The sequence below is a fragment of the Lutra lutra genome, chromosome 3 (genome assembly GCF_902655055.1).
Source record: "Lutra lutra chromosome 3, mLutLut1.2, whole genome shotgun sequence".
Lineage (NCBI taxonomy): Eukaryota > Metazoa > Chordata > Mammalia > Carnivora > Mustelidae > Lutra > Lutra lutra.
The window spans coordinates 192,360,761-192,378,255 of NC_062280.1; the positions used below are offsets into that span (position 1 = coordinate 192,360,761).

At 44.3% G+C, this 17,495-nt stretch overlaps 2 protein-coding genes and 1 long non-coding RNA gene across 5 annotated transcripts in view; 2 read left to right on the top strand and 1 right to left on the bottom strand.

The window, feature by feature from the left end:
* Window positions 1–4,187: 4,187 nt before the first annotated feature.
* Window positions 4,188–16,125, bottom strand: POGLUT2 (protein O-glucosyltransferase 2). The gene is made up of 10 exons (XM_047720361.1): window positions 15,618–16,125; window positions 13,978–14,183; window positions 13,440–13,645; window positions 13,002–13,079; window positions 10,529–10,701; window positions 10,170–10,407; window positions 8,403–8,612; window positions 7,611–7,700; window positions 6,273–6,380; window positions 4,188–4,423 (listed from the first exon to the last, which is right to left on the bottom strand). The coding sequence occupies exons 1-10, from the start codon at window positions 15,797–15,799 to the stop codon at window positions 4,406–4,408; spliced, it is 1,509 nt and encodes a 502-aa protein (XP_047576317.1). The 5' UTR covers window positions 15,800–16,125; the 3' UTR covers window positions 4,188–4,405.
* Window positions 8,021–10,181, top strand: LOC125094808 (uncharacterized). Its single transcript, XR_007125707.1, has 2 exons — window positions 8,021–8,309; window positions 10,099–10,181. It is a non-coding gene; the product is annotated as an uncharacterized LOC125094808 (long non-coding RNA).
* Window positions 16,126–16,262: 137 nt separating the features above from the next.
* BIVM (basic, immunoglobulin-like variable motif containing) overlaps window positions 16,263–17,495 on the top strand; it is a 43,662-nt gene continuing 42,429 nt past the window's right edge. For all 3 annotated transcript variants that reach the window (XM_047720357.1, XM_047720359.1, XM_047720360.1), the window contains exon 1: window positions 16,263–16,651. The gene's annotated coding sequence lies outside the window, so the exon portion shown is untranslated. The remainder of the gene's footprint in view (window positions 16,652–17,495) is intronic.

Below are 17,495 nucleotides of genomic sequence, written 5' to 3' on the forward strand. Positions count from 1 at the left end.
AAATGGCAAACTTCTCAGGATGAGGGGAGAAAAGACTCGTGCCACGAGAAGCACATGTCCCGGAAACGTCTAGAGTTTTTGGTAAAAACTCCTAAGGCTTTATTTATCAGACTCATAGTAGACTCATAAAGTGAAGGAAATAATAATTCTTTAGCCATTTCGGCTGCTAAAGTTTATACTACTAGCATAATATCGAGATAGTCTCTTTGCTGATTAAAAATATTATGTTTTATGTTTTGTCACTAATCTTTCTGGAATTGATCTTTGGATGTAGTGTGTGCTAGGGATCGAATTGCTTTTCTTCCATTTATGGGAACCTGTGATATGTGATTTATAATAAGAAATATATGTATTTGATCTTTATCCCCATTTCTGGCATTCAGCTCCTAAAACCCTTGGAATTTTCTAAAAGAATGATCAATGTGTCTTTTGTAACGGCAAAGAGGTGACTTTTGTAGAGTAGCTAGGGGGTGGGGGCTGGTTGCCAAGAGAACCAATTAGGTGATCAGTGGGTTGGAACTTTTAGGTCCACCCCCCCAATCTCCCTTGGAGGGAAGAGGGGTTTGACATTGAGTCAATCACTAATAGCCAATGATCTGATCAATCATGTCTCTGTAATAAAACCTCCACAAAACCCCATAAGGATGGGGTCAGAGAGTTTCCAGGCTGGTGAGCCAGAACCATGTGCCGCTGGGCCCAAGAACATAAACTCCTTTGTCAGGGATTTCATCCTCTGTATGTCTTTATCTGGCTGTTGATTCATATCCTTTGGTATCTTCTGTAACAAACTAGTAATCTAGTGAGTAAACTGGTTTCCTGATTTTTGTGAACAATTGAAACCAAAGAAGGGGTCATGGTAACCTATGATTTATAGCTCATTGATCAGAAGAACAGGTAACAACCTGGATATGAGACTGCGGTGGGAAGTGGAGGGCAGTCTTGTGGGATGGAGCTTTTAACCTGTGGAACCTGATGCCATTTCTAAGCAAATAGTATAAGAATGGAGTTGAATTGTAGGACACCCAGCTGGTGTCTGAGACTTGCTTGGTAGTGTGGGGAACCCTCTCCATGTTGGAATGCGGACCAGAATCATTAAACCCGAGTGTCCCAGCTCCTTGCACTGCAATGTACAACCTTTCTCCAGCTCCTGCAGTTTTGACTATAGATTGAATTTCCATGTACACAAGGGTCTGCATCTGTTTATGCAGCACTATTCTGTTACTGTTCTGTATTTTGTATCCCTGCATCGATATCACATAGTCTTAAATACTACAGCATTATAAAAAGTCTGGCTGCATAGTGGGGAAAGTTCTTACAATTCATCCTTCCTCAAGAGTGTTTAATTCTGGGTGGCTCGGATGGTTGGGCATCTGTCTTCAGCTCAGGTTATGATCCCAGGGGTCTGGGATCCAGCCCCACATCGAGTTCCCTGTTCAGTGCGGAGCCTCCTTCTTCCTCTCCCTCTGCCATTTCCTCCGCTTGTGCTCTCTGGCTTTCTCTATCTCTCTGTCAAGTAAATAGTTTAAGAAAATATTTTTTAAAAAATATTTTTTAAAAAAAGAGTTTTTAATTTTTCTGCACATTACAAGCCTGTACATTTTTAAAGAAAAAGTTTGCAAAGTTCCACATAAAAAGGGGCAGGGTATTTTTTGGTTGGGGTTACATTGACTCTATATGTCATGTGGGGGAGAAATAAATATTGATTTTGCCAATCCAGGAACATGTAATATTTTTAAAAAGATTTTATTTATTTATTTGACAGACAGAGATCACAAGTAGGCAGAGAGGCAGGCAGAGAGAGAAAGAGAGGAAGAAGCAGGCTTCTCACTGAGCAAAGAGCCCGATGTGGGGCTCGATTCCAGGACCCTGGGATCATGACCTGAGCCAAAGGCAGACGCTTTAACCCACTGAGCCACTCAGGCACCCCTGAACATGTAATATTTTTTAACTTAGTTTTTTTTTTTTTTTTTAAGTTTTCATAATCCCTATAAAGGTCTTATCCATTTTTGTTAGAATCAGTTCCTCAAATATATACTTTGTAGTTTTCAAAGCTATTCTAAGTGCTATCTTAAACATTTTTATTTCATTTTCTTTTACTAACTGGTATGTTGAAATGCAACTGACCTTTATATGTTGGTTTTGTATTTAGCAAATGCAGAATTCTCTTGTTAATTCCAATAATTTATCTGTAGATTTATTTGGGTTTTCTGCCAAGTAAAATTGCAGATGTATATACTCTATAACCCAGAATTTTATTCCTGAGCAAATGGAACCAGGAAACATGCATAGGAATGCTCATAGTAGCTTTCACTGGAATTGCCAAAAATGGGAACACACTAATGTCCCTCTACAATAGAATGGATAAAAGAGTGATCCTATTCACACAGTGAAATCATGTGTACATGTATAAATGAGTGCACTGCCACTATATGCATCAACAGCAAGTAACAACAAAAATACGTTCAGTATGATCCCACTTATGTCAATGTAAAAATATACAAGATTCAATTACATCGCTTAGGGAAGTATATGTAGGTGGTAGAACTGTAAATAAGTGCAAAGAAAAGATGATAACAACCATCACAGTAGTGGTTACATTGGAGCAGGTGAGGAGATAATGGGGTGAGAGACAGAGGTACTTTTTTTTTTTTTTTAAGATTTTATTTATTTATTTGACAGAGATCACAAGTAGGCAGAGAGGCAGGCAGAGAGAGAGGGGAAGCAGGCTCCCCGCTGAGCAGAGAGCCCGATGTGGGGCTTGATCCCAGGACCCTGGGATCATGACCTGAGCCAAAGGCAGAGGCTTAACCCCCTGAGCCACCCAGGCGCCCCTGACAGAGGTACTTCTAAGGAACCAGCAGCATTCCATTTTTGAACCCGAGTGGTAATATCAAAGCAAAATCAGAGCTAGACAGTAAAGTAGTAAAAAAAAAAAAAAAATACACGCACACAGACATACATACATACATATGACTCAGGACTATTGCAAATGGGGGAAAGAGATCCCAGAATTAAACCAGTTCAATTCCAAATACAGCATGGGCAAATGGGAATTTACAGCCAAGGAGCAGGGTGGAGGTCATTGGACAGAAAATCACTAAGGAGTCATCAGGGATGACTGGAGGGATTCTGGCAAATCTGACCCAATAGGTTCTTGCTGAGAACACATCAGCATGATCAGTCACTGCGGAATGGTGGAGGACCAGGAACCCAGTTAGATAACAAGAGTGATGGGATATGGAGGATGGGGATTCTTTCTAAACTGACTTAGCAGAGTGCTTGTCCAAACCAGATTTTACAAGGAAGTGTAAACCCTTGTAGGGTTCAGGAACTTGACTGGAGCTTGGTCAAGCTGAATCTTTGTAATTACATGGGTGTTTTCTAATTATTTTCAAGATGCAGATATGTTTTATATTCTTCTGTGTATAGGATACATCCCACAATTTAAAAAATTTGCAATAGATTACTTAACCAGCAGATAAATGGAAGGGAAACTCTTGGGTAAAGGAATCTCTAGGTCATTATATTATGGTTTCAGTCTTAGGTTTTCTAACTCCTTTTTCATTCTCTTAATCACATTTCAAAGTGATTTTCAATATCCACACATTCGATATTGAGACTTTCTAGTTGCAGGCATCCTAGTAGATTACATGGGAGATCATGATCTCTGTGGTCAAGTTGCTTCAAATCTGGTGAGGATGAGATCGCTACCACACCGTGGGGTAACAACAGCGATACAAGTTTGCAGGCGGGGAGATTCAAAAGAGGGATTCTTGAGATGCGCACTGGAGGGTACTCAAGCCAGAAGAGAGTCCTGGCATTCCAGAGCAAGAGGAAGCATAACCAAGTAAGTTTAGAAGCAAGACCCCAACAGAACGATAAGGGGCTGGTGTTGCTGGATCTCAGGGTACATGTTAGCAGGTGGTGAGAAACTGGATTAGAGAAGCAGGTAGAGGCCGGTTATGAAAGGTCTTGTAAGGTCTAGGAGTTAGAGTTATGTTTGGCCATGAGGCTGAATATCCAAAATCACAGTGGCATGAAGACCGCAGTTCACTGCTGTGTCATATAGACCACGTGTGCGGGTAAGTGGTAGCTGTTGTGATGTTCCACACCGAGGCCAGGGTCCAGGCCCCCTGTGGGTCTGCTCCATGGTCCAAACACAGCAAATAATCAGCACAACACAGGCCTTTAAAATAAAAGTGGTTTTATTACAAAATTTTAAGACCGTGCTTTAAAGGATCGTCCTGGGAATACTGCATCATAAGAAGAAACATATGTTTATAATCCAGGCAATCACACAGTGGATTTTATACTGTCCATGGAATTAATATTTAAAAAACATTCTTCTTTTCAGTTAAGAAGAGTCTTCAGAGCACCATTATGTGAAGGGAAGGTATTTTGCATATCAGAGTTCATCTTTGGTCTGCAATCAAGAAGCAACATATTTAGTGCCATCAAGAAGTTGTAGATGAGTTAAGAAAACTTACGTTAGTCTATTAATTATATTCCCCTAAAGATGGGAAGAGGAAAAAAGGCAAGTTGGTGCTAGAGGCTTGTGGGACCTAGGACCACGCTTGGAATCACCCCTGAGGAAAGTCACACTGTGATATATGGGACTACTGATGGACAACACGAATATCTAAGCATCGGCATTCCCGTAAAGGGCCCCGTGCTGTGAATCAGGTCAGTGAAGGGCTAGGGCAGACAAGGAGGAAGCTAGCAGAGCCCCTCAGTGCACCAGTCAGGGGAAGATATGATTCGGCATTCCTCAAAATCACTTAGACAAAGAGGAAAAGCGGGGAAAAAAAAAGGGGGTGGGTGGGTGAGGGGACTGGAGAAAGGAACTGCCCAGTTTCATCAGGAGCCAACAAGTGTTATGATACCAAATCACAAATCTCATGAGGAGGTAGGTTTCAATTCTGGCGATTTTTTAAAAAAGATTTTTATTTTTCAGTTATCTACACCCAATGTGGGGCTTGAACTTAAGACCTGAGATCAAGAGTTGCATGCTTTATTGACTGAGCCAGTCAGGCGCTCCGATTCTGGCAATTTTTGTTTGCTTGATGGCTTTAATTCATTTTATGAACTTTCAGCACTGATGGGTTAATACTGGTGAAGTACCACTTCTCTAAGGGTTAGTTACTTAGTGGCAAGTCAGTACTCCCAATAAACAAAATAAAAACAAAATAACCAAAACTGATTTGTAGCATCTGCTATTGTCATGTGACTCTCCCAATAGGCAGATTCCAACTACTGGAACTTAACCAGTGTGTAAAATTCCTGAATGTGTCAGTCAGTGAGCTTGTATCAACTGCTTCCATCACACCACTTTATATGGAGACAGTGGTCACTTCATTCCTTTTGAACCTCTTTGTGAGACAGGCATAGTAATTGCCAAATCTGCCTTCTCATCTTTAGTCACAATACCAGTTTTGAGTTTGTCCATTTAGAGACATGAGGATATTGTTTAGAATAACATCAAGCCTGTATATTATCTAGGTATATGTATATATATAATATATAACACATAGATATGTGTGTGTAATATATATTGTAATTTTATACAATATATGTTCATTCAAACAAAAAACAAGTATAATGCCATATCATGTCTTTACGTACAACCAGACACACAGTCTGATGATGGAGACTGGTTTTTGGTCCTAACTTTGGTATAATGCAGCTAGAGGACTCTGAGCTAAATTCTTCTTCAGGCTCACTTTTTTAACCATAAAATGAAGGCATTTACTGGGTGACCCCTAAGGTCCTTAAAGTCCTTTTTAGCCTTATAAGTCTATGTGAATCTGCCTTTTATAAATGAAATCAGTATGTGCTGCTATCAAGCAGTATGAGACTGCTTCTTAAATGAATAATCTGATAATCATGGTCATATGTTTTTTTAATCTCTAAACCCAGGTAATGAACTTTGCCAAACCTATTTCATGTGATGCACGTGAAAATACTTTTCAAACTGTAAGCATCTATTCAAATGCTACGTGATCTGAATTCTCAGATCATGTAGTCAAGTCAAGTTTCCTCCACTTTGCCAGGCTGGAGGGGGTGGCGGGGGTTCCTGTGTCTTCTCTCTTCTCTGCATGTCAGCTGCCTCTCTTCGGCCTGGTTGTCCATGGCCTCTGCCCGGTGGACTGAACTGTACGGAGGCCCCCAGAGGAGCTCAAATACTTGTTGTCTGACTGAATATCTAAAGGAACGAATGAGGACTTACTCTTACTTTGACAGGTCTTACTTGGACATTGGCCAGTTCCGGTTACCTTTTTCCTATGGCACGTGCAAGGAAAGAGGTCCTCCTCGGCCTGTGGTTCTACCCTCTTCATGCCCTCTCGGATCTGGGGCTCCCTCACCTGTAGGCCGGCATATCCCTGTGTAAGCGACAATTCAAAAGTGTTCTTAAAGTACATTCTTACTTTGCAAGTTACATACTTATAACTTAAAGTACATTCACCAAATTCGACGCACTGGAATTTGCTAGAATATGCTCCTTTTAACTCATATGTGACAAGTTCTGATAAGCGAAATTCTTCACATTCCCCTTAAAAACCCCAACACCAGAGCTTCTGAGAGGTGGCTGTCCTTTGGACACTGGCTGCCTCTTGCTAATGGACCTCTTCTGATTCTATCCTTTATTTCTATGAATTGTAGGGTTTGGGTTTTTCCACCGTCTGTCTTGAAGTGAAAATAATTGTGCACACGATCTCCCGTAGACTGGGAATTTTAGGATAGAGCATATTCCCACCATGGCCTGCACAGCCTCTACCTTCGTTTATAATGCACTTGCCCTGTGTGAGGCTCTGGGCTGGTGATGATGCTCTAGTAAATCCAGTCAGAGTGAACGAACACAAGCCCGTGCATCTATGAGAATTCAGAGAGTAAATCCCCAGATCCTTCAGTTTACACATTTCACCATCTCCATCACCATCTCCATCCCTTCACTGTTCCCTGGGGAGGTGAAAAAGGGGGGGAGGGGCCAGTGCAGACCAGAAATAGACCAACTTTGTTCTGTAGCAGAGTCTAAGAATTTGGTGCTCAATAGTGGCAATTCTGGGATTAAAACAAAAATTTTAATTTACATCTAGTAGTGTTATTAGCAAATTACTTGTTTACTACTGTGTTTTTTTTTAAAAGAAGCCTTTTAAATGATCAGATATACTCTGATTATTCCTAAGTGCTTAGGTCCAGGAATACACTTTCCAAAAAACGCCATGGCTCATAGGGGGTTAGCACTGTAGGTCGGAAGATACTGGGCACCGTTTAGACAAGGAACCAGTAAGGCAGCAGCAAGAGAGTACACAGAGAAGATACAGATCTGCGTACAGCAACTTTGCAGGACCAGAGGCCAATTTCCTAACCACACAGCCCAGAGTGGGAACATAAACGCTTTTCCCACGTTGTAGCATTCTCCTCTAGCTAATCTTTGGTTTGTCAGTGTTTTCATTACTATTTGATGTTGATCCCTGGTTTTGCCCACATAAGTATATATACATATCTCTCCTTATATTAATATACTTTAAGAAATTAATAAGTGAAATATTAATTTGCTGCTAACATGTCCGATTACAAATTGTATGTCTATTCTCTTAGAAAGTACTGACCTGGAATAGTTTAAAATAATAACAGAATATGTCATCTCCCATGAGATTATTTCTTGCAAACTCCTGTCCTGCTTTTGCTATCTTCTTTGCCTATGGGAACAATGACAACAAGAGCCTTTAATGAAACACATTTTTTTTCCTCATGCAGACATATGCAAACTGATGTTCAGAATCCATGTATAGTGGGACAAAGGCAGGAGGAATATCTTTGAGGGTAATCTTATGTGTTAAAGGAACATTTAAGAGGGTATGCCTAGATTAAAGGAGGTTTTTTTTAAGACTTGAAAGTTTGAGGAATCATACTAGACCTTCTAGAATTAAGCCTCTCTGGCAGAGAGGGCATATATTAAATGGAATGACAATGACCTTGTAAAGTAAATGCAAGACAAAGTTTAACGCACTGCTTTAACACTTCTCAGCAATTCGTTTGAAGTGTACTTCATGCAATCCTGCCTTTTAATCTACAGCCGTTAGTTTTTCTTCCTGCTGGACTGGCCATTCTTAATTTTCATATTGCTAGCAGAGATGAGGCAGTGCTTGGGGCTCTGACCAACCTGCCCAAAAGAGAGAGTGTCCTTGAGGCCAACATTGCAGCTTTTCGTTTTAAGTGCAGAGTGGACAGTGAACCCAAGCCCAGACGTCTGTGCTCACCCGGAGGGGGCTGATGTGCGCCATGGGGAGGCGGCGTCCCATTTACAGGTAAGGGTCCATATCTGAGCACCCTGAATGCTTTTCAGGGACAAGACATTTAAAATGAACCCTTGCTATGCATGTAGAAGAGACTGACCTTACCTCTTCATCATGATCTTTGGCCCACTGGAGCTTCTCTAGAAGATCACTCAGGTTGCTTTTGACCGGAATGTAATGTTTCCAGGGTTGCAGCTCGTTGTAGAAGTGCTCGTAGTAGATGGAGTCCTGCTTTAGCACAACACTGTCACCGACCAGGAGATATGGCAGGCGATAGGCGGCGACAGTGCCATCGACGTTTATTTGATACTTATGCTGCAGGACAGCGGTAAAATAAAAGCCGTCATTAGATCGCCTTTCTCCACTCGTGATTCTCCTCCTCTCTCCAACTTGAAGCCTCATCATTGTCAGGCGCAAACTGGCCAGAATCTGCCCTCCTTCCCTGCCATGGAGTAAATGCTATCACAGGACACCTGACCTGGAGCTAAAGGCTTATTTCAGTGTTCTCCTAAATTTCCCAAAGGGGCCACGAGTCTAACGTTAAAGCAGACAATAAAATAGTAAGACTGTTGTCCTAGGAAAGACAAATTGATTGTGATTTTGTAATCCCTCTACTGCTTTACTGATCACCTGTACGCACCTGAGGACGGCAGCCTAGGCCATATTAACCACCCCTTTTACACACCAGATGGCTACACGCAAGTCTTGAGGAAATGAACAAGCTCTGGGGCGAGAGCCTCTATGAATACAAATATTCACAGAACTGTTGGTAATCACTTAGTCTTTAGTTGTAGCAAATGCAACAGGTGGGAATAAAGAACATTCTCTGAAGGGGGATGGCTAATGACAGCTCCCTCGGGTTCTAAGACCAGCTCTTTCAAAAGTCTTTGTCATATGCAGATGGAGGAAACACTGACAGTTCAATTTACGGCATTGTGTAGGTCCACCTGCTGGCATGTAACCCATCAGAAGAAAACGTGGCTATCTACAGCACAGATAGAGCTTGCTAATCACTTGCCTTCCCACATACAGAGGACAGGTGACTACCTTTTGTCCACCGTTCATTCCATGACATGGGTCTTTAGAAAACGCTTAGTGGTTTGGAGAAAAGGGCAGTGTTCCACTGCCTAGCAGACAGAGTTAGAAAAAGGATCCCTGGGGCGCCTGGGTGGCTCAGTGGGTTAAAGCCTCTGCCTTCGGCTCGGGTCATGATCCCAGGGTCCTGGGTCCTGGATCAAGCCCTGAATCGGGCTCTCTGCTCAGTGGGGGGCCTGCTTCCTCCTCTGTCTCTGCCTGCCTCTCTGCCTACTTGTCTGTCAAATAAATAAATAAATAAATAAACTCTTAAAAAAAAAAAAAAAAAAAAAAAGAGAAAAAGAAAAAGGATCCCTCCTCAGGAAACATGAGTAATCCACATTTTAGATACAGAAAGCCCTCCCTAATCCCCAGAACTCCTAGGCAATAATTTGGATGGGTTTCAAGACATTTACCTATCAGAAAGTCTGAGAAGAGACACCTGGTTTATATCTTCTTTAGACTGCTGTGATGTTTTGGGAGAAGTATTTGTAAAATCACATACATGTATTTAATAATAAAGGATTTGCAGCTGAAATGTGCTTACCTTGAGGGTCAGTTGGGAAAAAAAATTCTAGCTCTACCCAGGCCCCAAGCTCCCTTGCTGCAAGTCTGGTCAAGTCTGGGTGCTCTGTATAACCCACATTGCCAAAGCGGTCCCTGGGGCCTCACTCCTTGACGTTCACTAAATTTTGTGCTCACCTCTCTCACCCCCTATCGTTTATAGGCCTCAGTTTTCCTCCCCCAAATAAGGACATCTGGAAAAACAAAAAGGACTGGACACAATTGATGTCATACCTTGAAGAAATCGAAAAATGAAATGTGTTTCACTATAGGACCATACAGGCTTTCATCATGTTTAAAGAAGAAGAAGTTGGTGAAGGCAGCGTCTATGAGTTCTGGGTGTTTCCTACTGAGCTTAACCAGTTCGAGCCTCTCTTTGCGGCTGTCGCGCCCTCTCCACACAGCCGTGGAGTTCTTGCTTTCCCAGGGCGGACCAGTGTTAGCTTGCACAGACATCATGTCCAGACTTACTCTGGAAGACAGAAAGTGCAACAGATTTTCCTCCCAGACCATCACAGCACAAAGGTGGCTGAGAAAGAACTCAGCAAGGAAAGAAAACCAAGGCTCTGGGTCACCTTAGACCCGTCTCTCACCGGCCCATGGTTTCTAGAACAGAGTCCGTCAAGTCGTAGGTCGGCATCACGATATCCTTGGAATCTGTGGAGCCACACCAGGAAAAGATGGGATGAATGTGTGAGCTGGATTTCTTCTTTTCCAAAGGCCAGTCTCCCAAATTCACAAAAAACTCCACATCTGGCATCTTCACCTGGAAAAAGAAAGAGCTTATCTACATTAGCTGTAGTGGATAATCCCTTCTGTGGGTCAGTGTGTGGGGAAGACAGCCTCGTGCATGTAGTCTTTCCACCCCTGCTTGGCCACGTAAGAATGGGTCTCAGGTCTGGAACACTTCCTTGCCAAGAGACAGAGCCTCGCAGTCTGGGCTGGGCTCACCTCCTTGGGAGCGAATGTACTTCTTGTTCTTTTTTTTTTTTTTTTTAAGATTTTATTTATTTATTTGAAAGACAGAGAGCACAAGTAGGCAGAGAGAGGAGGAAGCAGGCTCCCTGCTGAGCAGAGAGCCTGATGCAGGACGTGATCCCAGGACCCTGGGATCATGACCTGAGCCGAAGGCAGAGGCTTTAACCCACTGAGCCACCCAGGTGCCCCTGTACTTCTTGTTCTGCTTAAGCACAGCTGTCCATGGCCCTCAGGTTGCCCAGCCTGCTGTATCTCAGACCCCACAGAAGGGTCCCGGGGCAGGGCTGGGGGAGCTGATCTGCAGGCCCAGGGGCACCGCCACACAGCAAGGATCCTGTTCCCTATCCTCTGCTGTAAGTACTACAGCCCTTGAGGCGTGTATGTGTGCTGTCTATTCTCAGCAACCTCGAACCCCACACGGGTTTCTTCCTTGGTTTGCATTTACCTACCTTTTCACTTTGGCCGGATTCACGTAATACCCTCCCTTGAAGCACCGCTGACCACCCAGTGAGCGGTGAAACACAAGAAAAATGAGAACTTGTACTAAATGAAAGACCAACTTTACAAGCTTCAGGTGATGATAATTACCCCAATTTGAATAGTGGGTAATTTTTCAGAATACTCTCATATATATATGCATACTAGATACCCTTTCTGTGGACATGCAAATTGACCAATAGACTGGCTTCCAAAAGAGATGAAATGACAAAGAAAATCTCGGTTCTAAAGCTGCCAAGAGACTGGAGGATGATCAGAGACAGAAAGGGAATTACTGGAAAACAGTTACAGCTCAAAGCACTGGGACTCTAACCCTAGTTCCTGGTTAATGAGCCAGATGTGCCCAATTAAAATATATACTCCCCCCACCCAGATCATGGAGGGACCAGAATCTCAACTCTGGAAGCCCAACACCAAAGCCAGCTCCAGGGATTTCCCAGCTAGACCACCTCCACTGACAAGTGGCACAGTGTGTTCGAAGAACCTGTTCTTCTTTTTTTTTTTTTTTAAATCAAGCCATAGGTAAATGTTTGGGGCTTTGGTCAGTCTGAGGAGCATCTCGAGAAACTGGAGTCCTGAAGAATAGTCTTATTTTTCCACGGACTGACACAGATGAGCAAGGAAAACCTGCCGGCATCCCGAAGTCTTCGCCGAAGGAGGCAGAATACAGATGCTTAGTAGCTGCCTATATTCAAAATAAACTCAGTCTAAGTGCTCTCAACCTGAGAAGGTACTGATTTTCCATGAGTAATTCAGTCAAGATATAGACACAGATTATCCAATAAATTGTTATTAAGCAACCAGTAACAGTATGAGTATAGTTTTCCCAATCAGCCCGTTTACTATCACTGAGAGGTACCGCACTAGAACCCTGAGAAAATCACTTTATACCAAGGAATAGGATTCAGCATACAGTAAGCCTTCTCTGGGCTCCAAGTGGATTTAGTACTGAAACAATTTTATTTGAAGACATTTTCCCTTATAAGGTATTGCTGTGGATTGAATTCTGTCCCCCCCCCCAAAGATAAGCTGAAATCCAAAACCCCAGTATCTCAGAATGTCCTTATTTGGAACTAGGGTTGCTGCAGATATAATTAGTGAAGTTGAGGTCATACTGGAGGGGGGCGGGCCCCAATCCAATATGACTAGTGTCCTTGCCAGAAGGGAAGAAAGAGACACACGGGGGGAAGCCGTGTGATGAGGGGCAGAGGCTGGAGTGAGGAGGCTGCAAGTCAAGGAGCCCCAAGGGTGGCCAGCAGGTGGTGAGAAGCAGGGACAGGAAGGAAGGGTCCTGCCCTACAGGTCTCAGGGTGGTGTGGGAGGGGGCGTGGCCCTGCTGACACCTTGCTCTCAGACTTGTAGCCTTCAGAGCTATGAAAGAACAAACATTTCTGCTGTTTTTTTTCACAGTACTCTGTGACAGTAACCCTAGAAAATTCATACAGATAGTCTATGTGACATAAAGCTCCAGAATAGTATTATAATAAGGTTCCAGAATAGAACACCACTGATGCTATTATTTTTTAAAAATTATATGGAAAAGCCTGGGCTGAAATTGTCTATTATACCTAAGAGAAAAGAAATACTTACTTTTCGAGTCAAAGAAAGTAGTATGGCATCCATGAAAATTCGGAAACCTACATGTTCACCGTGAGTCTTGATATAAACCTAAAAGGGAATCGAACACGTATTAAGTTAATGGTTTATTTTCCATCACCCTTATTTCCATTTTGTTTATTATTTTAATCTAAAAGTACTGGCAGGTTTCATTGAGATAAAGCTTATCACAATGATCCTCAGAATGATTTTTTTCTAAAGATTTTATTTTTAAGTAATCCCTACACCCAACGTGGGGTTTGAACCCATAACCCCGAGATCAAGAGTTGCACGCTCCACCAACTCAGCCAGCCAGGCATTCCACGGAATGGTTTTTAATAAAACACTGTAGCTACTTAGAGCTATAGGGTCAGAACAAACAAACAAGCAAATCAATAAGGCAAACAAGCAAACCTTAATCACAAATCGTACCTTGTTATCCTTCAGGGTATAATGACATAAGCTTTGTCTTTGTCCAAATCTTTTTGGGATTTCTTCTGCAATCTTTTCTGGATCAACAGCAGGGAAATATGCCAGATCTCTCTGAATCTGAGTAATGGTTTGTGGGCAGTTCATCTCCTGTAACCAGGCCGCGCTATCTTCCAAAGGACAGTCACAGTTTTCATGGTAAACTGGCCCTAATGACACAAAAGTAACAAAATATCACAGTAACAATTTCACTCAGCACTCAGAACACCTAAGACATACCCATCGTGTGGCTTCATAAATACTGCTGTTTTAAATATTTTAAAGATTTTTATTTATTTATTTGACAGAGAGATCATAAGCAGGCAGAGAGGCAGGCAGAGAGAGAGAGGAAGGGAAGCAGGCTCCCCGCTGAGCAGAGAGCCCGATGCGGGGCTCGATCCCAGGACCCTGAGATCATGACCTGAGCTGAAGGCAGAGGCTTAACCCACTGAGCCACCCAGGCGCCCCAATACTGCTGTTTTAAAATTATGTTACAAGTTACCTTTTAAAATATACGGAGATTTGGCAACATGTTGACCTTGGAATTTAACTTCTACCTTCAGATTTTTGTAGCTTGCATACATTCTGTATCTTACTATGAAGGACCCATCCTTCCGGTCTAAAACCTGGACTCCAACCCTAGTGAATTGCTCTTCTGGTGCCGAGATTTTAATTTGGAACACCTTTTCACCCGGAGAAGATGTGAACCTGTCAGGGAAGAACAGCGAGATACAGAGATGATTTCAAGGCACAAATGCACAAAGATTGTGCTCTCCAGTCTGTGAGCCTTAGTGTTTTCCTCCATACTCTCCCCCTAACACGTTTGCTCCTTCTCTCATATGCTTACAGTACCAGAATGAATGTGATGGATCAGAGATTTAAAAAAAGGGGAGGATGACAAATGTCCACACATAAACGTTTCAATAGAAAATTGCAAGGGGGAAAAAAAAAGAAAATTGCAAGGGAATATGTAAACACTACATATTTATATAAACCTAGAACCCACTTATGCATTCTATACATACAAATATTCTTATCAATCTACTATTTATTTCATGCAACTGGAAATTTGCCTCTAAAGATAATGACTTTTTGAAAAATCTCTCTCAAAAAGAGCAGTGTAACAAATCATGCTCAGCACAATCATTGAGCATGATTGTGTATCAATCTACATGCTCAATTGTGTAGACTGATACACAATCTACAGGCAAAAGCCAGTAGATTGTGTATCATTTAAGTGACACTGTATAAAAGGTGGTTTTTTTTAAGTGAGTGCTTTTGCTATGAAGATTTTGAAGATGGTATTTAATTCCCCCAATTGTTATAACCAAGTGACAAAATTGATAACTTCCCCCCCTCTGCTTTGGAAAACTTCCTGGAAGTTTTTCTTTTTTTTCTTTTTTTTTTTAAATTTCTTTTCAGCATAACGTATTCATTGTTTTTGCACCACACCCAGTGCTCCATGCAATCCGTGCCCTCTCTACCTAGAAGTTTTTCTTAAAATACCCAAGATTTTTTTCCCCCCTACCAAATAGACACGGTCAGCATCCACCAATAAAAAAAGACAATCATTTCAGGAGTATGTGAATTCTAAAACTAAGCTTTCAGTTATTTTAATTGCTGGAATTCAGTGGAATGAAATAATGTTCGTTACAAACACGCAGGAGATTCACACTTTGATACTTTCCCTCTCAACTGTAAAGTTTCAAATAGTGCTTCATTTTTCTTTCTGCGTTTCAAATTATGCTTATCTGCAGATGTCTCCCTGAAAACAGAGGGTAGCCCCAGAGAAAGATGAACCAACTAAGTTTTGAACAACTGGGTTTACATTCCAACAGCTTATGCAAAAGTAGGTGGAAATAGTACTTCCAGCAAAGGGCAGGGGCTTTGTCTCTCCAGTCCTGTGTGAGTTCCCATCAGAACAGCCAGGAGAAGAGCTAATCTGCAATTACTTCTAAAGCTACAGAGAAAAACTGATTAGGACGGGGAAAGGCTGTTACAACCACATGTGGATAGCATCCAAATATCCTGGAATTTAAACTGCTGTGGAAAAAAGAGTTCTTGGGCAGCTAAAACTTAAAAGGAGAAACAGTACATTTTAACTGCATTCCAGAAGAGTTAGGGAGCTGTTTCTCGACTTACTTATTTCCTGATATATCCACCGCCTGAATGTAGAAATAGCGTGCAGGAAGGACGACAGCAGCCTTTAGCCCGGGTCCCCATACTTCGCTCTTCTCCGGACTGAGTCGCCTCTCTCCGCCGGTCTCGGCAAGTGCTGGCACTGTCCCCAGAAAGAAGCAGTAAAGCAGCAAAATGCTAAACATTTACAAGACCGACTCTCAAAATGACCCACGGATAAATGAAGTCTAAGAAGTGGTCGGAACCAGCCGCGCCAGGGGCGGGGGAGGAGGGGCACGTTGGCTGATCACCGCAGCAAACACGACTCCAGAAGATGTCCCTTGCTGTGCAGGGCAGGCGCGCGGGGCTCCACTTTTCCCTAGGAAAATCACAGGCGGAGCCGGGGCTTGTCCGGCTGATGGATGCCAGTCGCTTTGCTCAAACGAGCAGGAACCACGCTACTCCTCCTTCTCTGGACAAAGATAAACTTCTGTTGCTCCTGCAACTGGAGCATCATTGGGGGCGAATCCGTCTCAGGTTCCAGCCCAAGGTGCAGGGCGAGGGGATTGGCCTGCGTGTCGGCCGGGCTGAGTAAGGCCTTCTCCAAGTGGCTGGCTCAGGGGCGCCCGTGCTCAGAGGCTTCCTGGGACATGTAGTTCGCGACAGGACCAGCGGAAATCCTGCCAGGTTTCACCACCTCTCACTCGTTTATTTACTTTGCGGTCACCGCTTTCAGGGACCAGTTATATACTAGATGCCCAATAGAGTGGCATGCGGGGACACAGCTAAGATTTTTAAAAAAATTGTCACCATATCCTCCGCACGTGCAGAGGGCAGGTATAAAACGATGAGAGGAAGGTGTTGTCAATGATATCTGACAACCGGTCACCGGGCACAGCCGTCCAGGGCGCTATCCCCGCGCGCACCAATGGGACGAGAGACGCCAGCCCCAGGGTAACCAGAGGCGCGTCGCGGGCCGCGCGCGGGAAGCTGTGATCCGGGACCGGTGCCCGCTCTGAGGCGGCCTCAGCGACTCGACCCCGCCGCACAGGCCAGAGGTATCCGAGGCTGTGGGCTGGGCAGAGGTGGCGGCCCGCCGCTGTGCGCCCAGCGCGGGGGGCCCTCCACCTGGCGCCCGCGCGCCGCGGCCCGGGCCTGCCACGCCCGCCCGCTCTGGACGCCGCATGGGCTGCCTGGGGGGCGAGGGGCCACGGCCTCCGGGAGCCCCGAGGCCGTCCGAGTGGAGGCCGCTGCATCCGTGCCCGTCCTCCTCCCGGGAAAAAGTCGGGTGAAGAACTGGGCCGCAAAATGGGGGAAGTGTTAGGGAAATAGGGGTCGGGTGTTCTGGGGAACAAAGCCTGTCTTGGAGATGCCCGCGTGGATGCCGGTGGCTCCTGCCCGGCGCTAGTCTCCAAGCCACGCAAGGCAGGGCCTGGACCGTAACGGGCGGCGACCGTCCCTTCTTCCCCGTATGCCCGCTCTGCGGCCAGGGGGTCACCAGGAGGGGTCACGGTCAGCTCCGGAATCGGACCCAGAGCCTCCTGCTCTTCCTCCCTCTTCCCTCTCGGGACCCTTGCCAGCTGCTCCGAAAACCCAGACCCGCCGCTTGGCTCCGCCGGCCAAAGCGCCCTGGGTGGAGGCCCAGGCGGGGCTTTTCTGTTTTCTTTCTTTTTTCTTTTTTCCTTTTTTTTTTTTTTTTTTTTTGCAATTGTCTTGAGTATTGATATCAACTGGTGCATTCAAAGTTCGAATCGGCTGCTCCCTCTCGGCGCGGGGGCCGTAACTGTCCGTGTCCCACCAGCCCTGAAGCCTCGGGCGCCGGGAGCCTCCCCCGGCCGGGGCTGGTTGGGGGCGGTCACTCCAGCCGCCTCCGCCTGCTCCCTCTAGCGGCGAACTCCGGCT

Excerpts from the sequence above, each read along its gene's own strand:
- POGLUT2 (XM_047720361.1), bottom strand. The coding sequence starts at position 15,799 with ATGTTTAGCATTTTGCTGCTTTACTGCTTCTTTCTGGGGACAGTGCCA. Across the intron at positions 13,646-13,977 it reads ATCTCCGTATATTTTAAAAG|GGCCAGTTTACCATGAAAAC; the intron begins GTAACTTGTAAC and ends TTGTGTCATTAG. Across the intron at positions 10,702-13,001 it reads TACTTTCTTTGACTCGAAAA|GTGAAGATGCCAGATGTGGA; the intron begins GTAAGTATTTCT and ends TTCTTTTTCCAG.